This window comes from Hibiscus syriacus, unplaced genomic scaffold (assembly GCF_006381635.1).
Source record: "Hibiscus syriacus cultivar Baekdansim isolate YM2019G1 unplaced genomic scaffold, ASM638163v2 tig00111671_pilon, whole genome shotgun sequence".
In the NCBI taxonomy this organism is placed as follows: domain Eukaryota; kingdom Viridiplantae; phylum Streptophyta; class Magnoliopsida; order Malvales; family Malvaceae; genus Hibiscus; species Hibiscus syriacus.
Window position 1 is genome coordinate 735,484 of NW_024063152.1, and position 26,593 is coordinate 762,076.

Here is a 26,593-nt window from a genome sequence, read left to right on the forward strand (position 1 = left end):
GAGATTTGACAGAAACAGTTTGACAAACTCAAAGCTCTCAGTTGTTTTTTCCCCGAAACGATCTAGCGGAAAGTTCCGTCGCGAAGCACTGCCGTTCGGACTATGTTGGAATGGGAGATTGCTAAAGAAGAACAGATTCAGTGTTTTCTCACTTATTCAGGCATTGTTTTCTTGAAGTAAAACTTTTGGACCCAGTGAATTACTTATGAATGTCATGCTGCCCTCATATTTTAATTATGTTCTACGTTAAATCACAGCTAATAAGCCTAATATTTAATATTCAACCTAACGAAATGATCTAATTGAAACGATTTTAAAATTCGGAAATGAATTCATAATATTGATATAGTTTCAGGACTTCATAGTTTATAGAAAGTGATATAAGAGGCAATAAAATAAGATTATCTCATATGTTAACTTTGTCTTCGTTCATGATGGGAACAAGTAACCTCCATGAACGCATTAACCTCCAAAAATCGAAGTTTTTTGCCATCAATACACTACCCAACAGATAAAATCTCCAGAAATATCATAAACAATAGAAAATAAGTTGAGAAAATGATATTTTTCAAGTACAATTATCACCCCAATCACTGTTCTTCTTTCCTTCACTAGTTTTTCTTGCAACAAACATCTTATCATCTCCAAAGTAAAAAAAAGGCTGAGATCAAGTAGACCCTGTTCATCACCATACCCTGGCCATCCCAAGACCGAAATCTCAACTATCACTGTTCTTCTTTCCTTCACTAGTTTTTCTTGCAACAAACATCTTATCATCTCCAAAGTAAAAAAAATGGCTGAGATCAAAGTAGACCCTGTTCATCACCATACCCTGGCCATCCCCAAGACCGAAATCTCAACTCAGAAGCCAAACAAAACTCAGCGAGTTGCCTCACTGGACATCTTCAGAGGCCTTACTGTGGCGGTATTCTTCGGTTTTTCTTTCATCCAATCCATTAAAAGGGTTATTTTTCCGACGCTTTTCCTTTGAACTAAACTGTGAACTTTTGTAGCTGATGATTCTAGTGGATGACGTTGGAGGAGAATGGCCTGTTATTGGCCATGCACCATGGCATGGCTGCAACCTTGCTGATTTCGTTATGCCCTTCTTTCTTTTCATTGTTGGCATTGCCATTCCTCTTGCTCTTAAGGTTGGGTTTCTTTAAGACATTTGAGTAATAATTGCAGTTTATATTTGCTTCAAATTAGTAATGGTTACATACTTTTGTAGAGAATACCAAGTAGGGGTAAAGCTGTGAAGAAGGTGGTTTCAGAACCCTAAAGCTCCTCTTTTGGGGTTGTTATTACAAGGTTTGGTTTTCTTTGCTAAACACATATCAAGGGGGGGGGGAGATAGACTTTGGGTGTTCATTGTATGTTTATTTGGATTTGGTGCGAGTGTTCGAATACAATACTTCAAGAAAAATAAAGAGCTCGAGCAACATAGGTTGATTTCCCATTTGCTTAGGGTATTCACATTCATGGTGCGTTATGTATCACATTTTTCTGGGAATAGACTAACAAATGAAAGAAGATTTTGGTGGTATGATTCATCATACATTCTTAAAACTTTTAGGGGTTAACAAATTTTCCTATCTTAAGCAAATAAGATTACAGAAACCTTATTTCAAACTGAGAAATTCTTCTATCTTAATACATTTATGCAAGTTCAAACGATGATGGAAAAGCTTTGATGCTAACTTCTGTAAATCCTTACGTTACAAAGGAGGGTTTTCGCATGCTCCCGACGAGTTAACTTACGGTGTTGATATGAAGATGATAAGGTTCTGTGGAATTCTACAGGTACTAATTGCATAGTTGAGTTCTTCAATAATGGCTTCAGGAATAAGTAATTCATTTCACCTTCTTTGTAGAGAATTGCTTTTGCATATTTGGTAGTGGCACTTGCAGAGATTTTTCTGAAAGATGCACAATCCAATGGTACTTCAGCTGGCCATTTCTCTGTTTTTAGGTTATATTGTTGGCATTGGTAAGTGATTAAGTTCCCATTGGACTTTTTCGTATTTATGATCGATTCGAACACCAACTATTTCTCGGTTTTTATGATCTGCAGGCTGTTAGGTGCATGCGTACTTATTTGTATTTGGCTTTACTTTACGGAATATGTCCCGGACTGGCAGTTCATTGTCCGTGATAAGGATAGTGGATTATGGGAGAGTTTTCACTGTAGCCTTGGTTACGATTAATAACGATATTGGCCTCTTACTGAACCATAACATTTGCTTTAGTTCCTTAAGATTTGTGTTTGATTTTAGGTAGCCTGCAATGTGAGAGGAAACTTGATCCTCCTTGTAACGCTGCCGGATATATCGACAGAGAAGTCTTGGGGATCAATCACATGTACCATAAACCTGCATGGAGACGACATAAGGTGTAGTTTAAGATTGAGTCCACTAATTTACTTAGAGTGAATGACAGTTGCATGTCTGAAATCTTCCTACACTGCTGCAGGCTTGCACAGAGAATTCCCCTTACGAGGGACTGCTCAAAAACGATGCTCCGTCATGGTGCCACGCACCTTTCGAACCTGAAGGAATTCTAAGGTCTGTTGATGCGGTACAAGTTTTTGGTACTAGTTGTTTATCTTCAGAATCGTTGACATTGCATGCACTAATTGCAGTTCGATATCTGCAATTCTTTCTACAATCATAGGAGTGCATTTCGGACACGTGCTCGTACATTTGAAGGTATAAATTTCGAAAACGGATCGATGCATGGTTCTTGGTTTCTAATTTGAGAGTCTTTGATGAATTCTTGACTCCAGGGTCATTCAGAAAGGCTGAAGCAATGGATCGTGATGGGATTCACTTTCCTCGTTCTAGGATTTGTTCTGCATTTTACGGCAATTCCTTTGAACAAGCAACTATATACTTTCAGCTATGTTTGTGTTACATCTGGAGCAGCAGCACTTGTCTTCTCAACCATTTATATTCTGGTACGACTCTTTAAGAGTCTACGTTTTTGCTTACGGCTAATGCTGATCAAAATTTCGGGTGGCCAGGTCGATATATGGGGTTTCAAGTACATGTTTCTGCCATTAAAATGGATCGGCATGAATTCAATGTTGGTTTATGTCATGGCTGCTGAAGGCATATTTGCTGGCTTCGTAAACGGATGGTATTACAAGCATCCGCATAATACATTGGTGGGTTTTTGTCGTCGATATTTGCATGTTTCTCCTATCCCTTTTTCGATCTTCTTCCAGTTTCCATCCTGTATTTTGGCTTTCTAAAACGGCAATGGTAATGGCAGGTTTATTGGATTGAAAAGCACATATTCATAGGGGTTTGGCATTCAAGAAGAGTAGGCATCCTACTATATGTATATTTGCAGAGATCCTCTTCTGGGCTATCGTTGCCGGTATTTTGCACGATTCGGAATATATTGGAAGCTTTGACCCTTTCTTGCGCAACCTAGAGATAGTAATATTACAAATATTACAATAACAAGCATGTATACAGATTGCAGACACACACACCACTTGCCATGAGAAATCACATCCAAAACTTGCTGGAAAACACACTATATTTGTATGCCTCGATCAAAGTTTTAAGCATATTTCATATATCAAATGACCTAAATGAGCTAAGAAAAAAAATATATAGTTTAGAACTACTTGTATCTAGAATTAAACTAAATTCTATATAGCAAAGCTGGTTCGACGGGTGTTGAGACTAGGTTAACACTTGACTTCCTTCAAGCCATAGGCAAAGTAAAGGAAGGTGGGATCGGTGGCGCCTTCTTTGTAGTATGCAAACACCAGGCTACCATCATCGTGCATGCTCTCACCTATAAAGCTGTAACAACATCAACAAAATGTTAAACTCGGATGATAAGAAACGGCGGTAGTTCGATTTGAAAAACGATTTTGGAACAGATAGAGTGACTTACAATTGGAAATCTTTGATCTTGGAAAGCAAATACTTGGTAGCCCCTTCTATGTTCTTCTTGAATGTCTCTTGCTTTTCGGGCTCTAATTTGGGAGTCAAGTTCTTGATGTACCTCTTCACGAAGGTTACTAATTGCTTCTTGTCGAATGCGGGTTGCTCCTGTTAATCGAATTAACACGAATTCTTCAGATGACAGTATTGGAAAACATACACTAAACCTTAAGCCTCGACCTATTTACCTGAAGTCTGAAAGTGTCGACGATGTCAACAACTTTGACGGTTTGGTCATCGACACCTTCGTCTTCGTCCCCGCCTTCTGCTGAAGGGTTAGCCCCAATATCCACATTGACAGCCCCTTGAACAACCCACTAAAAGAACCACACAAGTAAAGACATTAAAAGGTGTTAGAGAAAAACAGCACATAGAACTGTGAGTTTCAGCCCAAAATTACAGAAAAACAATAAAGATTCCAACCTTCCCTTCGACTTCCCACAGCAGTCCGTTCTCGATTTCTTTGTATGGGAAAGAATCAGAGAGAAAGCTCATCACCTGGAAATCATCAACAAGAATTAAGTTAAAAAAACCTATGAAAATAGCTTTCTAACAAAACATTAAGCTTCTAGCTTAAAAAAGGAAAATTAAGAAATCGTATCAAATCATACTCCAAATTCAATATACTTTCTTCTGAATTGAGGAGGAAAGTAACCCAGAAAATAATTTGCAAAAAAAAAAACAGTACAGAACTTGGAAACAACAAGAACATGAGCAAAAAAGAAAAGAAATTCATACAAAAACAGAAAGAACCAACAACTTTACCAGTGAGAAGATCTTGATAAACCAACATGTTGGCTGAAAATTAACTTCTTTGAAAGGCTGAAATTTCGATTTTTGAAATCTACTGATGAGAAAGCGAGAGACTGCAATCGTTAGTTAGAGGCAGCGAGAATTTTAGGAGAGGATTGAAATAGGGGGAATTCAATTTATCAAAATAGCTAAGAAATTTTGTGTTTATTACATTTGAGTCCTCCTACTTGTAATAGAGTTTTGACGTTGACGGTAAAGTTGAAATAGGGGGAAATCATAAAAGAGAATAAAATTAAGGGTAAATTACGTGTTTAGTACCTAAACTATCAATTTTGGTCTGTTTTAGTATCTAAACTTTCAATCTTTTCAAAACCATACCTAACATTTAGTTTTTGTTTCATTTAATACCCATCATTAAAAAACTCACGAGTTTAGTACCTAACCTATCAGTTTGGTATGTTTTAATACCTAAACTTTTCTTTTCTTTTTCTCAAAACTTAAGTATAGTTTAGATACTAAATGTGTTTTGGTATCTAAACTTTCAATTATTTCAACAATTGTTGAATATACTAAAAATAAAATAAAAACTAAACATTAAGCATGATTTTAAAAAAATTAAAAATTTAGATACTAAATGCACAGTTTATCCTAAAATTAAATGAGAGTTTTTAACCCAACGTGAGTCAACCTCGAATATTTATTAAAAGAAATTTTTATATACCTGAAAAATACTTTTTATATAAAATAATTCTTCTTCTTCTTCGTTTAAATAATATTAAAATTAAAGGAAATGGTTTTTAATTGAATGTTTATTTGTAGCAAAAATTTTAAATATTTTCATCCTTTATATATTGTAATTGTAATGACACAGCATTTAGTAAAACCAATATAATATATATATTTATCACACGCTTTTTCTTTTTCTGGTAAAATTTAATATATTTTTTTAGTTTGGTGGAAACTATTCCGCTTGGTTACTGCAATTCCGACATCTGTTTGGAGTTCATTGGGCCCCACCATATCTAAGCTATTAGTCTAGTAGACTGTATATTTAGGATTAGGGACAAGTGTCAGAACTTAGCAATGGATGTTTGTGGTGGTCAATTTAAAATTTTAAAATTTTAAAAGTTTAAATTAAATCTTTAAAAAAATTAAAGGGTTCAGTTTATACTCTTTTAAAATAAATTAGGGTCTAATTAAAGTTTTTTTAAATTTTGATAAGTTTTTTAAATTTTGATAAGCTTAATGATAATTTTTAAAATTTATGGGAGGGGTTTAATTAAGGATATTCAAAAAAAAATAAAGATTAATATGAAATTTTTAAAAATGATGACGAATAAAGGTCGAGAGCTAAACAAAGATACCAGGAGGCAAAGCGAGAAGCCAAGAAAACGGTAGCTAAAGCAAAGGATAAGGCATATGAGGTAATGTACAAGAGATTAGACACCAAGGAAGGACAAAATGACATCTTCAGACTTGCAAAATCTAGGGAGATTAGGAAAAAGGATCTAGGTAACATTAGGTTTATTAAGGACAACAATGGTGTTATTTTAATGAAAGATCATGATATTAAGAGGGTTTGGGGTAGTTACTTCTTTGGCTTATTTAATGACGGTGCCTCTTCATGTAGAGATAGTATCGTTGATGGGTCAGGCGACCATCATACTACGGCCAATGACTGCCCTACAAGTCGGATTGGGTTTGAGGAAGTCAAAATAGCTCTTAGAAAGATGGGAAGGGAGAAAGCTGTCGGTCCTGATCAAATTCCTATCACTGTGTGGTTAGCCCTAGGAGAAGAGGGAGTTAAGTGGTTGACTAACATCTTTAATATTATTTTAGAGACTGCCAAGATGCCAGAGGAGTGGAGAGAGTCTACGGTGATACCAATCTATAAAAATAAAGGAGATCCCCAACGTTGTGGTAACTACAGAGGTATTAAACTACTCAGCCATACCATGAAGCTATGGGAAAGGGTGATAGAGGCTAGGTTGAGACAAGTTACTAGGGTTTCGGAAAATCAAATTGGCTTTATGCCAAGCAGGTCTACCACTGAGGCGATTCATCTACTTCGACGGCTTATGGAGAAATATAGGGAAAAGTCGAGAGATCTTCACATGGCGTTCATTGACCTTGAGAAGGCTTATGATAGCGTTCCCCGCGATACGATCTGGAAGACTTTGGAAACGAGACGGATCCCAACTGCTTATATCCGGCGATTCGTGATATGTATTGTAGATCTACTACTTACGTCAGGACTACAGTTGGCGACACGAGGCTTTCCCGGTGGAAATCGGACTCCACCAGGGGTCGGCTCTTAGCCCTTACATCTTCGCCTTGATTATGGACGACATCTATTGTGCGACACCAGATGGTGTACCTTGGTGTATGCTTTTCGCTGACGACATTGTCCTAGTTGCTGAAACAAAATCTGAGTTGAATAGTAGACTGGCTACCTGGAAGACTGCTTTGGAAGAAAAAGGTTTAAGGATCAATATTGAAAAGACAGAGTATTTATGTTCAAACTTCAATGGGAACCAAAACGATGAAGATGTAGAAGTATGCATAGAAGGACACGTTCTTCCCTCAAAGGATTGTTTCAAGTACTTAGGGTCTATGATACATAAAGATGAGGGTGTAGATGATGACGTTACACCGTATAAAGGCGGGATGGCTAAAGTGGAGGGCCGCTACTGGAGTTTTGTGTGACAAAAAGGTGCCTCTAAACTTAAGGGAAAATTTTATAGAATGGCAATAAGACCAGCGTTGTTGTATGGATCAGAATGTTGGGCAACCAAGAAGGATCACGTAAGGAGGAAGAGGCCGTAGAAATGAGAATGCTTCGATGGACATGTGGTAGGACTCTGTGGGATATGACGACAAACTCTGCTATTAGGATGTCCTTGGGGGTGGTGTCTGTTTCCGAAAAATTGAGGGAGGGAAGGCTACGGTGGTTTGGGCATGTCCTTAGGCGACTACCGTCGGATGCGGTCAGGAGGGTAGAGTCGATTACAGTCGACGGTGCCAGAAGGAAATGACGACCAAGGCGGAAGTGGGAATACTACTTGAGATCTGATTTGATGGATTTAGGCCTTACCGAAGACATGACCTATGATAGGAAATTATGGAGGCTTGTGACTAGGGTAGTCGAGTAATGTGGGTCACATCTATAGGGTGTATCATCTCTGTCTTCTTTTAATGCATTTGTAGTAATTTCCATGACTTTACTTCTTATACTTTTCTGTTATTGGTATTTATGAAAGATTAGAACTGGGCTTGCTATCGTTGACTTTTGTGTATCATTCTCGTCATGTTTCCTCTGTTAAATTTAGCCAGGTCTTATGTTTCTGTCTATATGCAGAGATTCTTTCGCATGGATTATTTTGCAGGTATTACTCCCCATTACAGAAGCACATATGATATTAATGCATATGAATATTGTTAGCTATGTATTTATGTAATTATTTATACATGCATTGCATTTTATCTATATTTTTAATTTTCTGACTGCCGGAGGTCTTCCACGGAAGCTATTCTCAACCTGGCGTTGGGGGCAGCCTACTACCCTACCTCCCCCTTACCCCATACATATGGGAATTGGGTTTTGTTGTTGTTGTTGTTGTTGTGAGGGTCAAATTATATATTTTGAAAACTTTCAAGGCCTAAACTATACTTTTTTTATAATTTTGGGCCACCCGACCCGAGAAGAAAGTGTCCTCCACTCGTGACCCGACGAAAGATTTCACCCGACCCGACCCGACCCGAATATATGACTTAAAAACCGACCCGAAATAATAAAAAAATATTTTTATTCAATAAAAATAATGACTTAATTGGAAAAAAAATATAAAGAGAGGTATTATTGTAATTATCCTAAATATATAGGGTAATTATATATATTTAAGGTCAGGTCGAATTTTTTCCACCCTAAACCCGACCCCGACCCCGACCCGAGCAGTGCATAAAAAAACCTTACTCGAGCCCGAATTTTTTAAGTCCGACCCGATCAGGTCGGGTCGGGTCGGAACCCGTCAAGTTCGGGTTGAGTTACCATCCCTATTCCACTCTCAACAACTATTTTAAAAATAATAATATTATTTATTACATTTGTTATTTGTAACGAATATTTTTTAAAATTTTACTAAAATAACATAAATAGTTTACATGGCATCATCTAAATACTAAAAATGATTTTCGGATATTATTTTTTAGAAAATATAATTATTTTACAGAAATTATTTTGTAAATATTTTTTAAATATTTACAAAAAAAGACTGTTACAAAATATGAACAATATAAAATGAACATGGAAAAGAGAATATCCATTGAATAGGGACTTATTCCAATATGAAAGCTTTTGTGGTAAGGGTAGTATGGAACTTTGACTTTGTGTGAACACCAAATTTGACTACTGGTCGGCCATTTCATAATTTTTAGGTAAAATAAACACAGATGGAGTTGGAGACAATAGAGATGTTATTGAATTTTGATTACGGCTTATATAGAGGTTAGTTTTCTAGTTATATTTTTATTTCAAAATCATACATAACGTTACATTTGGTTTCAATTTGGTCACCTACCACCGTAAACAATTGACAGTGATGTTAACATGTCAATATAAGGTAATGACACAATATCGTTGAAATCTTTTAAAAAAATATCAAGTCAACAATCCTGTTATTTTTTTAACAGCGGGTGATCAAAATAAAATTAAAACGTAACGTTATATATGATTTTGAAAAAATTAATAGTTGAATGACCAAAACAGAACAAAAGTGATAATTGAATACTAAACATGTAATTTACCCAATATTAATTTTTAATAATATTTAAATAACTTAGTTATAATAATTGATAAATAAAAATAATTTGATTATTATAATCTATAAAAAAAACTTAATTATTACAATTAGATAAATAGTGATATTATGACTTTTTGAAATATTGTGATCTAATTGTAAGTTTATTCATAACACAACGACTTACGATGTAGTTTACTGGAAAAAAAATCAACAGTCTTCAGCCGACATGTATAAATATCCCATGGCACCGCCACCGTGCAAGCAAAGCGTGACTGGATCGGACCCCTTGGGCCCACCACCTGCACTTAAAACTCTATATAATTCAATGAATTTAGTATTGGCTGACTTCAAATATTTTATATTTATATGAATTAATCGATTTTAGTGATAAAATATTATTATTATTTTTTTAAATTTTAAATTTAGGATTTATAAATATTAAAGTATGAGTGTTAAATATTAAATTATTGAAAGTTGTACTTAAATAAATATTATTTTATATTAATAAAAAATATATTTCTTTAACCTCAAAAAAAAAATTGATATATTATACTAATATCAACTAATTTGACAGGATAATATATTAAATTATTTAAATATGATTAGGAGTTTGAATTTTAACGCTTTCGAATAGAATAAATTGAGTTGAGAGTGTCGTTCCTGTAATAGAGCTCTACAAAACTTAATCTAAATTAGTCGATAAATAAATTAAATATTGATGGTTAAAAAACATCAACAGTACATAAAATTTAAATAATTAATTTTAAAAATTTTATTTTATTTACATTTAAAAAAGATACCTTTTAAAGTATCACGTGCACTATTTAAAAGGAAAACGTTTCTTCCTCTCATCCCAATTTTGACTCCACAAAATGAATTTATGGGTAAAATTAAAATGTTTAATAATATAAAAGGAATAAAGAAAGGAAGATACCATTGGTACAAGTTACTTCGTCATTTTAAATAGTACAATACAAAGACAAAGCTAGTCTGTTAGGGAGGAAAAAATTTACTTCATTTCTCATTTCCGTTCAAAAAATCGAAACTTTTTTTTTAAATCCATATTCTGTGTCTTTTATTTGGTCAATAGCAAAGAGTTTGAGAAGACGAGTAATTTTTGTTTTTGTTTTAAATAATTTAATCCGATTGAAATCGGCGGTTGGGTTGGGAAAATGAAAGGAGGAAGAGGGGGAATTTTATTTTAGTAAAATTTAGGTTTTGCGATTTTGGCTGGGTGGGTTGATTTGAAGTTTTTAAGTTTATAAGTGTTTTAAAATTATGGGATTAGGGAGTAATGGTGGGACCGATGTTGTGGTGGACGACGGTGGTGGTGGTGGCTGCGGCAATGGAGGGGAGTCTGTTGGTTCGGTTTCTTGCTCGATTTGCCTCGAAACGGTTGCTGATAATGGAGATCGGTCGTGGGCTAAGCTTCAATGCGGTCATCAGTTTCATTTGGGTAAGTCATGTTTGTCAAGATTACGAACTGATTTCCTCAAAGAATTTTTGGATTTTTTAAGATTGCGATGGTAAGATCTGGGCTCAAGTTTGCTCATTTGGTTTCCTGGGTGTGTCTAGTTTTGGTTTCATCGATGATATAGATGAGTAAAATCAAAATTATTTATTGTTTATGCTTCTTTATTAGCTGGAAATGAAAACTCTTGTTTCCTGAAGAATGAAGAAGGTTTGATTTTTCAATTCGTTGCTACCTTTTCTGTGAATTGCTTTTAAATTTTGCCTGTTTCGTTAGTTCTGTTGATGTATTTTGACGAGCTGCAGTTTTGGAGATGGCTACTAGTTGAATGTCAAGGATTTAAGACTAGATTGCTGTGTTGGTTGGTGGTATATGGCTTTAGGAAATGATTTTTAGCATCTATTTTCGATGTTTGAATTGATCATCATCATTTTGTAATTGATTGCCCCCAGATTGTATTGGTTCGGCATTCAATGTAAAGGGTGCGATGCAATGCCCTAATTGTCGAAAAATCGAGAAAGGTCAATGGCTTTATTCCAATGATGGCCGTTCGTATCCAGAGTTTAATGTGGATGATTGGACACATGATGAGGACCTTTACGATCTAAGTTTATCTGAAATGGTAATGGAGCAACATTTCTATGCAAGTTCTTTTCTCTCCGGTTTCAACATTCGTAGCAAACCGAAATGGTTGTGATTGCCGTATTTATGTTTCATTTTTGTAGCTAGATATGCCTAGCATTTCATCCTTGCCCTCCTACCCATTTCACTTTAAGTGACCATCTTTTATTGATTTATTTAGCCTGGGAATTTTTTGTTTTTTGAAGCTCTTGGTTAACAAACTGAGTTTCTTTATACTAAACCTGTCAAATTTGAAAATTTAACAGTTTATAGTTTAAATTTCACCACCATATGCCGCTTTACAAACTTATACGATCACATTCCTTAGTCTTTTGCTTTTGCTTTATTTGTCTGTACATGCACACACTTTCTGACAGCTGAGTCGACTAGACTCTACTCACGGTATACTTATTTGGTTTTTTGTTTTTGCAGTCATTTGGAGTTCACTGGTGTCCGTTTGGAAGCTTAGCACGACTTCCTTCATTCGAGTAAGCATGACCTCACTTATTAGAGGCTAAATCTTAGATTTCTGCTTCTATTTTTTATGCTGAAATGTACTTGTCAGTTTTCTCTTCTTCAACATGAAACACTTGGCTCCTTATATTTTTGCATGTTTTCTAGGATGAATCATTGTGATAAATAACGGCAACAGAGAGAGTTTGGTTGCAAGATAATATATTCTTAGATAGAAAAAGATTTAGAAACTGAAAAAGGTTCAACCTCTGATTAGTACTTGTGGTGGCCGAATTGAATGGCGATCAAATTCAAGCTAGAAGTTTAGACAGTATAAATTCAAATCAGTTCTGTATGAGATGCATAAGATGAATTTCGATTTTTTTTTGGAGGTGTTACCCACCAAACACATTTTAGGGTGGAAGTATTTCGTTAGATTAACTGAGTGCATTACTTCTCGGTATGACTAAGTAAATCATTTACTGGCTAGGAAGTTACAGTATTCTTCTTGTTCTAAGCTGGAAAAACTGTCGTAGTATTTTACTATTTGGCTCTTCTTCGGTAAATGTTCTCCTTTTAGTTTTTTATCGGTATCGTTATAGTTTGGTTTGCCTAGTTTCTTTTCCTTGTTGATATTCAATTATTTTCTTTCTTCAACATATCATACTACTATTTGTTTGTTTCTCAGGGAAGGAGAGTTATCATCAACCACATGTAAGATTTGTCCTTATCTTTCAAGTAATGCTTCTCCTGTGGAGTTTGTTTGGCCTAATATGCTGATATCAGTTATGTTGGAATGCAGATCACGAGTTACTGGGACAGAATGCTGTCTTTTCCGAACATTCGGCCGCAGCCGCTCGTCCATGTCCGTATGTAGCTTACTTTGGTCCAACAGTTCATCCATCGTCGTCAAATTCCAGTGGAAGTGTTTCCGACAGTTTTAGTTTCAACAATCACTGGAATGGTTCATCAGTGCCTGGTGAGGTACCTTCATCTTATGCTTATCCTGGAGTGGATCTCCATTACCATAATTGGGAGCATCATTCCCCGCCATTCTCCACATCTAGTGGTCGAATTGGTAGTTCCGATCAACCCTCAAATTCTCCTGTCAGTCGAAGGTCAGCCAGGAGTAGCTCCTATGCCAAGATCTGGGTCTTTTATGCGTCCATTGTTGTTGGCCACAGGTATGCCTCATCATTTTAGTTCGATTCGATTATTTTTCATCTGCTGATTTTTTATTCTCAATTACTGTGCTTCCTTAGTTCTGGTACCAGAGCAGGGAGTTCAGCGTCATCTTCATTGACCCCTCCTTACCCTGGTAGTAATGCCCGGGCACGTGATAGAGTTCAAGCACTCCAGGCATACTATCAACCACAACATTCAAACACTTCACCACCGTTGCAGACACCCATTATTTCTGGCTCCCGAAGGTCAAGCGGTCACCGAATTCATTCTCAAGTTGGGCCAGTGGCCTCATCATCTGACCAGATGGGTGGCTTCTATTTCGTTCCATCGGGTACTCCAGTCCGTAATTTTCTAGATGCCAGAAATCCTCATTCAACTCGGTTCCATGCTTGGGAAAGAGATCATTTGCCTTCATTTTCAATAAACCAGGTCGACCGAGATTCAGGTTGGGTGCAGTCCATCATTCCGCCGTCGCATCCAGCAGCTTCCTCCAACGGCACGGTTTCGAGAGGATGCCATCTCGAAATTCATAGTGTTTTTCCTTTTTCAAAACTTTTTCGGGTGAAGCAAACTATGTCTACAATGAATGAAACCAAAAACTTATGTATGCTTAAGAGACGATATGTGTTTGCTTGAGAGTCTGTCAATACCTTGCCCCAAAACAATACTTTTGGTGCCCCAAAACAATCCTTTCTTCTTTATAAAAAATTTGAATTTGATCATTAAAACTTTCAAAATTTACTAACTTAAGTCCCTCAAATAATTGGTAACGTCCTACAAATACCTATATAATATATATAATAGCTATGGTAAATGTGGTTAAGTGGATTTATATAGAAACGAATGTAAGATTTTATGTTAATGTATTTTTACGTAGGAATAGGTGTAAATGTATTTTTACGTAGAAATAGATGTAAACTTTTAAAAGAAGATAAATTTATAAAATTTTAGAGAATTAAAATAATTTATCAATAAAAAATATAAAAGTAATTTAAAATATAAAAATTAGTTTTTTGAATAGAAGTTGCTTCCACCTAAGAATAGGTGAAAGATACATGTGGCTTGCATAAATATAGAGAGATCAATCGTGACATACTAAACTATATAGACCAAATATTAAATTTAAGTATAATGAGGGACTCTAAATAAATTGGACCAAAACAAATAAAAAATATTAATCTCCTTGCGGTGCAACTACGACCTATTTAATTCATGCAAACTGGTCAATACGACGCGGATTTCCTTCCGCCCATGGTTTTCATTTGACATAGAGCCGTCGCCGACTTTGTTGTTCTTCTTCCTTATAAAGGGAAGAATTTTAATTGTTTCTCACCGCAAAATCGTTTCTTTCTTTTTAGTTCATCTCAAAGAAGGTTTCATTTCTGTGCAAAATGGTGGAACCTAAGAGCAAGGTTGAATCGATAAGGGAATGGGTCGTCGATCACAAGCTTAGAACTGTTGGTAATTATTTTCTTCTTCGGTTTTCACGTGGGATTTTTTGTAATTATTTTTACAGAAAAATGTGTTTGGTTTGTTGGGATTTTAATTTATTTATTTGAATTAATTTTGTCTTGTTTTGAATGAAAGGGTGTTTGTGGCTTAGCGGTATTGCGGGTTCTATTGCTTACAATTGGTCTCAACCTGCATGAAAACCAGCGTTAAGATCATCCACGCTAGGTAAACCTTTCACCTATTTCCTTTTACAATTTTTGGATCATGTCATTTTCATTTGCTTTACAGGGGGTTTCTGAAATTGATTCGTTATGTTGTTTTAAGAATCTTTATTAGAGATTAATGAAATTTGCCCTTTGTTTGGTTTGCTGGAAAATTTAGAAAAGAAAAAAATTATTATTCATTTTAGAATATTTTCTATTACTTGCTTTCGGGTTTTAGATGGTGTGAGTATTTGTGTTTCTAGCTGTTGGTTTCGAGTGAATGAAGCTAACATCTCCACCACCATTGTTGAATATTTGTTAAATGATTCAAATTATGCTATATTTGACCTCAATTGATTGGGATTTCAGGAGTATATATATGCACACACACATGTATACTGTAAGCAAGATATGAAAAGGGACTTTAAACTTATCAAACTATTATAAAATGATCTTTAACCTGTAGAAATTTGTTGATATTTAACGTGACAGCAGACCATTTTGTAATCATTAGGAAGCTTACATTTGAAAGGTCCTTGACAAAAAAAGGATCTTTTTTACAGTTCATTGACTCTAGTGTTCCTTAACCATTAGTTTCAACATTATCAATACGATAGTGCGGAGCAATGGTAATGTGAGTTTTGCAGATGTTATGATACCAATCTTTAAGAACTAGGAACTGCCTTTCAAAACCATAGAAGTTTGTAACCATTGGAATTGTTTTAGTTGGTGCCTTTTTGTCTTTGATTTTGCATGAACTTCAGTGTGATATTGTCGGTTCGATTGTACAAAGTTTAGTTGAAGGTCATATGCCTAAGGAAGAGTAAAGTTTGGGTACCTCTTTAAGGTCGTGCTATTCTCTTTTTCTCTTTGTGTTAACTTCATTAATATATAAAGCAATCTTTTATGGCTAAATTGTTGAAATCGACTTGCATTTTGTGAAACTGGCCTTGCAATAACATTCCACGTTTCATATATGCCTCGTTTGTTAACACTCAATGGCAACACTCTGCATTCAGGTTGCATGCACAGGCCCTTACGTTGGCTGCATTAGCTGGTGCTGCAGCGGTCGAATACTAATCTTTTATTTAAAGTTTAGGGGTTAAATTAGTATTTTATTTAAAGTTCATGGGCTAGATTAAATATTAGTTCTTTTGATTACTGTATCATTACATCAAACTAAAAGTCTTCAACATTCAATGGCCAAAAATGTTATTTAAGATGCTAAAGACTTGATGGCCAAAAGTGAATAAAATGGAAGGAAGTGATCATTTTGATACTTTGCCAATTAAAGTAAGATTAAAAACTAAATTTGAATTTATAAATTCATACATAATAAGAACAAAAAATATTAAATTAAATTTATAAATCATGCATGATGTGAATACTAATCATATAATTTAATTGTTGAAATATATATTTAGATAAGTTTATTCGAAGTTTTTAATTTTAGAAAGAAAAAAACGGTATTTTAGCATTGTTTTTTTTTTAATTTTTATATCTTTAGTTGATTTCTTTTCACATGGTACCATAGTTTCTTCTTATTTTTCTAGATGATTTTTTTCAATAATGCATTCGAAAAAAATTTGTTTGAATAGTGCACTTGAGATATTATTTGTTTGAATGGGATGAATGCTACAGTATACAACGGAGTTTCATTGGACTCCCATGTTTTCCCAAGGTCGCATGGAACACCATGCGACTCCCCCCTCTACATGTAGCAATTACAATTTGTCCCCCCCAATTTTAGCCTTTCCAATTTTTTACCTAAACGCCAAACCTTAAATAAAAAATAAAATATGAAAAAAAATAGAGACGCATTACACTCCATGCATCTTCTCCAAATTTATATTAGAGTCGCACTATACTTTATGCATCTTAAACTGTTCTGTAGCAAATATCCTATTTCAGAAAATAATTCCAATGGACCATATTCGAGCCAATAAAAAATTCTAACATTATCTAAAATTTACCCCTATTTTTCTTTTTATTTTGACGTTGGCATCAAAGTCGTCTTCACTTTTTTTTATAACTTTGACGAAATCAAAGACAATTATCAATAATTTTAAGTATTATTTTTTATCAAAATCGTTCTAGTAAACAATTTGATGTCACTTAAGTAAGGTCTCGAGTTCGAGTCTTTGTATATAGAAAAATCTCTGTTGAGAGACTTACTCACCAAAGTTAGGTGTATGATGCGGGTTTGTCCGAATTAGTCCAGTCAAAGCCTTAGATCGGGATAACAACAAAAAAAAAATCGTAAATATTTCTAACAGAGTCATTAATGCTTTGCTAATGTCTTGATCTAAATTGATAACGTCGATGTCTTTAACTATTATCTGTCGACTCCTACAACAGTTCCTACTCTTTAATACGAGTGGTCAATATTAACAATTAAAATAAGGATGTCATAACCCCTATGAACATTCAGTCTCGACATAATGTAATGGCTTGCACCTCTCCTCACATTAAAAACAATTTTAACAATTAACATTAAAAATTTATTTCACTTATTAATTTTCTGTATCCATGTTTTCCTAAACAAGCTCTTTTTATTAGTGAAGCAATTCCCCTGCTTTCATGGTGTAGTTAGTTCATGCGTTTATTCAAATGATGATGGAGGACAGATTTATGTTTGTATGTTTGGTTGTCGAGAAAATGAGGGAAATTTTAGCCTCCCTCTGTGGTGGTGATTGGAGTTTAGTTAAATTTAGTGACCCTATTCTCTTTTTTCATATGGGGTTATTGCCATAGGATAAACCGAGAATGAGTCGTGGTAGTATGTCGGGATCGAAAGGGAAGAAGAAGGGAGTTACATTCACTATCGATTGTTCGAAGCCGGTGGAGGATAAAATCATGGACATTGCCTCGCTGGAAAAGGTGTTCAAGAGAGAATTCAAGGTTGGAGGCAAGGCTGGTGTACTTGATACGGCGAGAAGAGCAAAATCACCGTCACCCTCGGACGGCGAGTTCTCTAAGAGGTAAACGATAAGAGATTGCTTATGATAGGATCACAATTTTCTGCTCTTAGCAAACTGTTTTAGGCAGGATTTCCTTTCTCCAGGGCCGTGGTTGGGTTTTCGGTGGCCCTGTATAATTCATATAAGGGGCCCCTATTTTCTAGATATATTCGATTTCGGGGCAATAATAGTGGCGTTTTTTTTTACAAACGCCACGATAGATCCATCTATAATGGTGTTTTATCAATAAAGCCGCAATAATAGTAGCGTTGTTTTTTAAACGTCGCAATAAGTCTATCTATAGTGGTGTTTCTTGGAAAAACATCACTATATATACTTTTTGGGGCATTTTTTGGGGTCCTGCGTGGTCGCACAGTTCGCGCGCCTCAGCCACGGCCCTGCCTTCTCCCATGGTAAAATTATTTGCTTTGTGCTCCGAGTAATAAATCTAGTGTTGGCATGCGGGGTCGGTCTTAGTTCCGTGGCCAGTTGCTTGTAGCGTCGTCGACCAGCAGTTCTCGATGTTGTACGCTTGTATGCTCACAGTTTGCAATATGAGTTGGATTTCCCAGCATTGTGCTTCGACATGTTCATGCGCTCATTCGGTTTCCCGTTCTCATTTGTGCCATTAACCCTTAATATAATTAATATACATAGTTGTATATGATTTTTCCCACGGAGGGCATTTCATAATTCGGAGGTCTCTTACGGAAGTTGCTCTCAACCTGGTGTTAGGAGTAGCCTACTATCTTACCTCCCCCTTACCCCATACATATGGGAAAAAGGGACAACCATTTAGTTGTATATGATTTTTCATGCCATGTATGATATTGTCAAATCCATATAGAAACAAACTACAAAATAATCATCATTATGGATAAATTGTTTCAAGCAAATTGAACATACATAAATGAGACTTCTATATTTCATATTTCATTTAGAATAGGTGTCATGGGACGAGTCGAGACGATACCTATTTTTAAAAAATATTCTTAATTCGAACTCCAACCTAACACTTATGGCCAAATTAACATAATAAAATATATTAATATTTTATATCATTTTTTAAAAAATATCATAGAGTGACTACAAGGTATCTGTTCAGAATCTTTATTAGTCATCGACAACACACATACCATGTAGATGTTACTACTCAAACTCAAAACTTCTAGAGAGAACAATACTCTCTTTTATCACTGAAATCGTTTGATGGGTTCTTATATTTAAATTTAAGGGTAAAGTACATTAATAGTCCATCGACAATAGGACACTGCCTTGTTGAGTCTTCTGACTGTAGGACATTACTTTGTTGAGTCCTTTAACTAGTTATTAAAAGTTATAAAAGTGTTACTTAACTATTTATATGTTTTAAACTCGTTCTTTTTCATTAAAAATTTTACGACAGTCTGAGCTGGACATATTGGCTGAGATATGATAAAATTTGATTTTAAAATATCAAATGACTATCACATCATAATCAGCATGTAAACATCCAACTCATACGACTGTCATTTTCTTTAAAAAAAACGAATTTAAAACATATGAATAATCACGTCATCATTTATTTAATTTACCATGAATTTAAGTGGTGACAATGAAGGTTATTTCCGATCTTGAAATTGGTGAAGTTGAAAAGTAAAAAGTGAAAACCAGCGTAAATAAAGGGGGGTGAAGCAAGGAATTATAAAGAGAAAATCGCCTCAGTGACCAAAAAAAAGTTATAATATACGATTTTAACCAACTTTTTTTGGATTTGCCAAAATGACCAACAAAATCGCAACGCGAAATAAAAATCGCAACGCGATCCCCAGAATCGCAAATCAGTTTCCAAAATCGCAACGCGATTCTTGAAAATCGCGATGCGATAGTATAAATTCGCATTGCGATTTTCCATAATCGCAACGCGAATATGAAAATCGCAACGCGAACACATAAATCGCAACGCGTATCCGTAAATCGCAACGTGTATCCGTAAATCGCAACGCGTATGGGTAAATCGCAATGCGTATCCGTATATCGCAACGCGTATCCGTAAATCGCAACGATAATACATAAAATCGCAACGCGTATCCGTAAATCGCAACGCGATATTTAAAGCGCCATTATAATCGCTACGCGTATTTTATTTTCAAATTACAAAAAGAATATTAAGACAAAATCCCGTAATCGCAACTCATAACCTAAAACCTAAAATCACAACTCAGTCCCATCTCCATCTCTCACTCTCTACGGCGAAGAAATCCGTCCCCATCTCCGAAGATTTCCGTCCCCATCTCCGGCGAAATCCCTCACAACCATTCACGGTCAGAAATCCCTCACAATATTCAGAAATGGAAAATCAACCTCCGAGGGTTAGTTTTTTTAATTATTTTTATTTTGAAATGTTTGCATTATTGTAGGTTTTTCATATTGAAACTGATGATAAGTTTACTGGTCATTTCAATAATAGATTAACCATTTCACTTAGATTTCATTTCGCGTTACGATTCTGTCGTTGCGATTTTCATTTCGCGTTGCTATTCTCTCGTTGCGATTTTCAAGTTAGTATTTGTCTTTGTCTTTGTTCTGTCTTTTGGTTGAAGTAATGCAATCCATTCAAGTTTCAATTTGCAGAAGAGTCGCAACGAGATAAATGAAAATCGCAACGAGAGAATGACTGTCGCAACGAGAGAATCGCAACGCGAAATGAAAATCGCAACGAGAGAATCGCAACGCGAAACCAAAATCGCATTGCGATTTTCATTTCGCGTTGCGATTCTCTCGTTGCGATTTTCATTTCGCGTTGCGATTCTCTCGTTGCGATTGTCATTTCGCGTTGCGATTCTCTCGTTGCGATTTTCATTTCAACCAAAAGACAAAACAGTGTTGCAAATTTTAGTTTCAAGAATAAACTACTACTTTTTATGTTTATTGTTTTTGGTATATCTTCACAGTGTAGTTTTTGGTATATCTAACTTGGTATGTTTATTGTTTTTGTAGAAATTTTTTTCGGCTCAATTGACCTTGAGAAATAAAGTCAGCCTGGCCACTACAATTGCAAAGAAGCTTTCACCTGCTCAAAGACAATTGTTTGAGGAAACCTGCTTCGGGCCATGGCTGAGAGTACAGCATCCGGGTGGAGATGCTAATTTGACCCATTTGTGGCTTCAGACCATGACATCAAATCTACCCGACAGTATACAACGTGGTGAGGAAGAGATATGGTTTCATTTTCCACCAGCGTATACTTGCTTTGGGCGGAAGGAGTTCTGCTTAATCACTGGTCTAACGATTCGGACACGATGATGTAGGCCGGTACACTCGTCATATCGCCCGCCCATCATGGTTATCCCGGGTTTTTCCGGATGAGTCAATGGAGAAGCCGAACCTACATGTCGACGACCTGAAGAAATTATTTAATAAGAAGCTGGTTTCACTCGGATGGAAGACGTCGATGTTGTCCGAGTATGCCTTCTACTACTTGTGTATGCCGGCTTTTTAGGCAGAGAGGCCAGACAACCTATTCATCAGGCTAATAATATTGGTAGAGGACCTGAATGCATGGAATCTATTTCCGTGGGGTTGTATATATGGAAAGCTACCTGGACTAAGTTGTCGTCTGCCTTTGATGACCGCAAAAGTTTGCGGGGCGATGGGTCCAAATACACTTTGTCAGGCTTTGTTTGGGCCTTTAAGGTAAGAATTTCTATATAATGTTTCTAAAATTATAATTAATTATTTAACAATTACTAATTTTGTTATTATATTGTTTGTAGATTTGGATATTCGAGGCTTTCCCCAGCATGCGTACATATGCAATAAAAATGTCAAATGATTCCCAGGGCTATTTCCTGGAAGAGGAAAACTCTGTTGGATTGGGAAGACTTAATACCATATGCCACAATAAATAATGTAAGTTAACACAAATACTTTCATATAATATAAACAAGTTATTAATAGTAGACGTTTAACTTTGTTTGAGTTTTTATATTTTAGGAGGCCAACATTCCATTACAAAGACTGACACCCACGGAGGAAGAGCTTGCCACTGATTGGTGGCAAGCTAGTCAGAATTTTTTTGATGGCACGGATGATGAGCAGCATCCACTTCCTCCAATTCGAGAGCCATCACCTCACCTAGAGCCATCACCCGATCGACCCGACTATACATCTCTAGAACGAGAGCCATCACCTATCCCGTCACATCATCGAGCCTCTTCTCCACCATCACCTCATGATAGGCGACCGGCAAAGATGCCACGACTCCTATCTCCCTGTTCTCCACCTCCACCTCAACGGGATGAGTCAAGAGAGTTACGTGATGGTCAATGCCTTGCGTGAGGAGATCGGTACTCTACGCGATAACGATGGTGCATGGCGTGTGAGGTGTCAACTTTACGTGGTGAGGTTGCCGCTCTACGTGAGATGATAGTATCGTTGCAGAATGAGGTTCATACTCTACGCAACGAGGTAAGTTTAAGATTTTCCATATTTAACTTAATGATAAATTTACTCGTAATTTCACTTAGATTAGCCATTTCACTTAGATTGCTTAGTAAATTTATTCGGTTGCTGCCAATTCTGCTAAACTGTGTATTCTTTAACACTGTGAAATAGTATTTGTCTTTGTTTTGTCTTTTGGTTGAAAGTAAATTTGTTCGGTTGCTGCCAATTCTGCTAAACTGTGTATTCTTTAACACTGTGAAATATATTTGTCTTTGTTTTGTCTTTTGGTTGAAAGTAAATTTGTTCGGTTGCTGCCAATTCTGCTAAACTGTGTATTCTTTAACACTGTGAAATGTATTTGTCTTTGTTTTGTCTTTTGGTTGAAAGTAAATTTGTTCGGTTGCTGCCAATTCTGCTAAACTGTGTATTCTTTAACACTGTGAAATAGTATTTGTCTTTGTTTTGTCTTTTGGTTGAAAGTAAATTTGTTCGGTTGCTGCCAATTCTGCTAAACTGTGTATTCTTTAACACTGTGAAATAGTATTTGTCTTTGTTTTGTCTTTTGGTTGAAAGTAAATTTGTTCGGTTGCTGCCAATTCTGCTAAACTGTGTATTCTTTAACACTGTGAAATAGTATTTGTCTTTGTTTGTCTTTTGGTTGAAAGTAAATTTATCCATTCAAGTTTCAATTTGCAGAAGAAGAAATAGTTTACTTTCGCAACACGAAACTTAAAATCGCAACGCGAAACCAAAATCGCAACGCGAAATGAAATCGCAACGACAGAATCGCAACGCGAAACCAAAATCGCAACGACAAGATCGCAACGCGAAACCAAAATCGCATTGCGATTTTTATTTCGCGTTGCGATTCTTTCGTTGCGATTTTCATTTCGCATTGCGATTCTGTCGTTGCGATTTCATTTCGCGTTGCGATTTTGGTTTCGCGTTGCGATTTTAAGTTTCGTGTTGCGAAAGTAAACTATTTCTTCTTCTGCAAATTGAAACTTGAATGGATTGCATTACTTCAACCAATAGACAAAACAAGACAAATACTAACTTCAGGGTATTAGTTTGAAACATATTTTTCTTTGTTATCTGATGCATTTTGTGAACTATGATAGAATAATGACTTGGGTGAATACAATGCAAGTTTGAAACATATTTGTCTTTGTTTTCACTGTTTAAATATCATGTCTGTTTATTTACTGATTTTTGTATTTAATTATTTAGCGGCCCGATAGAGTGGATGCTTTACGTCGGGTTATGCTTGCACGACGGAGTTCACGCATCAGACAGCGTGCACGTGCTATTAAGTCTCCGTACACCCCAATAGTGCGAAGACACCGCAAGAAGAAGCCCGACTCGCCTGTCATCCCTCAAGAGTCCACTCCTATCGTTGAAGAGGCCCCCCATATCATTCCTCGAGAGTCCCCTCCCACCGTTCAAGAGGCCCTGTCATCATTGAAGAGGTCCCTCCCACCATTCAAGAGCCGATTCACATGGCGTCATATGTAGGCTTCTTGAGAAACCCTCTGACGTGCCGGACATGATGGATTCAAGTTGGCTCTCGTATGAGTTACCGGCCAGTACCATACCGGTATCTGAAGAGGAGAGGGAACAACTACCGGACACAATTTTGGATAACACCCTTTGGGCTAAGACCGCAGTTGATTTTTATCTACATGAGCGGAGCAAGGGGTGTTTCACTGACATATGCAAGCTCACCGATGATATCTTTTTGTTGCTTGAACGGCCTTGGTGGGGCGTATTATTAGGGGTCGAAGACAATGGCTATTTCGATGGGGGGGTAAGTCTTATATTTTTCTTATATTTCAATTTGATTAATTTTTTTTTAAATTTATGTAAGTCACTAATATATGTCTTTTTTTGTAAAACAGCATATCGATGCGTGGGTGACACTCTTCTAATAATAAGAAAACTTAAGAAAATAAAAATACGATACAATAATGCCGACGTCTTTTCACGCCGTTCACTTGAAGCACGAGATGAATCATTGATTTGGGCAATGGACAAGCTAAACTTTATCCTGCATGGTGGGAGGTCGATAAGGTTAGTATTTATTTTAGATTGAGTTTAAAGGTTTTATGAAATAAGTGCGCAAATGAATGAATTATTACTTATGATTGCAGGTGTTTATCCCTGTTTTGGAACGTAAACATTGGATTCTCGTCGAGCTTCAGCTCCCATCCCTTAAGACAATAGTGTATGACAGCATGATAATTACATATCATTGGCTGATTTAAGAGATGTTATTAAGGGATGGAGCTCTCATTTGGCTAAATTCTTGGATGCGATCAATTATTGGACTCGTTCTGGAAACAAGAAGCCAAAGAAGCTCAATATTACAGTTATTAGAGAAGACCGCGCCACAACAAACGAGCGGAGCCAGAGGAGATTGTGGTCCTCTCGTATGTTTGGCGTTGGAGCGTTTGACGACGGGAACATCAAGTATCTACCTCCCACCGATAGAGATAAAGCTGCAGTAGGCTGCATCCGCGTTATAAAAATGTCCATAAACAATTGGTAAGTTTATATCTTATAATGAAAATGTTTGGTTAGTAACTAGAATTCAATAATTTGCTGTTTGTAGGTTTTAGATGTGTAGAAAGTGTTGTTTGAACAAATGTTGGTTCTGCAGTAATCTCAGAAGTGAATGCGTGAAAATGATGTCGAGCTGCAAAAGTTGATTCAATAGTTTAATTGATTGTTTTTTGATTGTTTAATTGATTGTAAAAGTTGATTCAATAGTAGATGATCGTAAATAAGAATTATGCTTATTTTTTGATTGTTTAATTGATTTGTAAAAGATGATTTGTAAAAGTTGATTTGTGTAATTGATGCGAACATAATTCTTATTTGTGCTTGTTTAATGATTGAAATGTAATGGTTGATTTTGTTGATTTCAATCGCATTATGTTGAAGGCAAAAATGACTATCGCAATGCGAAATGAAAATCGCAATGCGAAATGAAAATCGCAACGAGAGAATCGCAATGCGAAATGAAAATCGCAATGCGGAAATGAAAATCGCAATGCGTTTATATTTCGCATTGCGATTATCTCGTTGCGATTTTCATTTCGCATTGCGATTTTCATTTCGCATTGCGATTCTTTCGTTGCGATTTCATTTCGCATTGCGATTTTCATTTCGCATTGCGATTTTCATTTCGCATTGCGATTTAATTTCGCATTGCGATTCTGTCGTTGCGATTTCATTTCGCATTGCGATTTTCATTTCGCATTGCGATTCTCTCGTTGCGATTTTCATTTCGCATTGCGATTTTCATTTCGCATTGCGATTCTCGTTGCGATTTTCATTTCCGCATTGCGATTTTCATGTTGGGATTTTCATTTCGCGTTGCGATTGTATTTCCGTTGCGATAGTCAAATGCATGCCTAATAGTGATAACAACTGAATCAAGAGTTGGTTAAGTCAAAATGGTTGGCTGAGTCATTAATTCAACTGAAAATGTTAAAGTTCACACAATCCACCATAATACACGTTTGCATTTAAAAATCACCTAAGTTAACAGTCTCAAAAGGTGAAGCCAATCGTGATTGGGATTTTAAAGATGATTGCCTTTTGCTTGACACCATAGAGCTTTGGATTTTGATGAGGATCCATATTTTGGTAGAGGAAAAGATGATTTTGATGGCACTGGTGATCCACATGTCAACCTTGTATGACCACTTTCCTTGCACCGACTACATGTCGATCTCTTCTTCTCTTCACCTTAGACGGTATACGATCGTGACTTTTGGTTGGCCAGGTAGCCTTCTGTCCATGGCTGGTGGCAAAACTGTTTGTAAGTCATCTGGTATGTCCCACTCAGAAGGATGTGGAATAGGGTAGACAATCTCGGCATAAGTCTGTCGATAAACTTCTGTAGTGTAGCAATCCATAGCGTATGCGCTTGAATCATCTTGGTTTAAATGAAGAGCACTTTTATAACATGGCCACACGGATAACCAGATGTTTGCCATTTCATACAACTACACGTCTTTGCATTTAGATCGACTAGCCCATTTAAGTTATTATCCAGTACTTGAAACAAAGTGTTTGAACATGGTTCAACTCTCCATGACGTTGACTTCACAACACGTTTCGTTATCTTTTTTCAGTCCATGGTGTAACACGATGTTCCAATGTTCTGTAAATTTAATAAACAATACTTAGTAAAATATATAAATATGATAAGTTACGAATTCAAAGAAATAATACCTGCATGGTTCTTTTCTTGTAGTACCACTGTTGAATAGAGGCTCGAAAAAACTCCATTAACATAGTA

The 26,593-nt window shown here is 36.1% G+C and overlaps 1 protein-coding gene and 3 pseudogenes across 2 annotated transcripts; 3 read left to right on the forward strand and 1 right to left on the reverse strand.

Moving 5' to 3' along the window:
* Window positions 1–750: 750 nt before the first annotated feature.
* LOC120167274 lies at window positions 751–3,527 on the forward strand (annotated as a pseudogene).
* Window positions 3,240–4,847, reverse strand: LOC120167272 (translationally-controlled tumor protein homolog). Of its 2 annotated transcripts, none has more exons than XM_039176341.1 (5): window positions 4,728–4,847; window positions 4,386–4,460; window positions 4,151–4,279; window positions 3,913–4,070; window positions 3,240–3,818 (listed from the first exon to the last, which is right to left on the reverse strand). In XM_039176341.1, the coding sequence occupies exons 2-5, from the start codon at window positions 4,455–4,457 to the stop codon at window positions 3,701–3,703; spliced, it is 477 nt and encodes a 158-aa protein (XP_039032272.1). In that variant the 5' UTR covers window positions 4,458–4,460; window positions 4,728–4,847; the 3' UTR covers window positions 3,240–3,700. The 2 variants fall into 2 exon arrangements, with proteins under 2 accessions (XP_039032272.1, XP_039032273.1); XM_039176342.1 differs by having other exon boundaries at window positions 4,386–4,530; window positions 4,724–4,839.
* Window positions 4,848–10,511: 5,664 nt separating this feature from the next.
* On the forward strand, window positions 10,512–13,838 carry LOC120167271 (annotated as a pseudogene).
* A 628-nt stretch (window positions 13,839–14,466) lies between these two features.
* On the forward strand, window positions 14,467–15,979 carry LOC120167273 (annotated as a pseudogene).
* The last annotated feature ends 10,614 nt before the right edge of the window (window positions 15,980–26,593 follow it).

Bases quoted from the DNA above. Each gene is read 5' to 3' on its own strand.
- LOC120167272 (XM_039176341.1), bottom strand. From the start codon at position 4,457: ATGAGCTTTCTCTCTGATTCTTTCCCATACAAAGAAATCGAGAACGGA. The intron at 4,071-4,150 runs GTAAATAGGTCG...TTCGATTAACAG, and splicing joins TCGACACTTTCAGACTTCAG to GAGCAACCCGCATTCGACAA. The intron at 3,819-3,912 runs GTAAGTCACTCT...ATGTTGTTACAG, and splicing joins AAGATCAAAGATTTCCAATT to CTTTATAGGTGAGAGCATGC.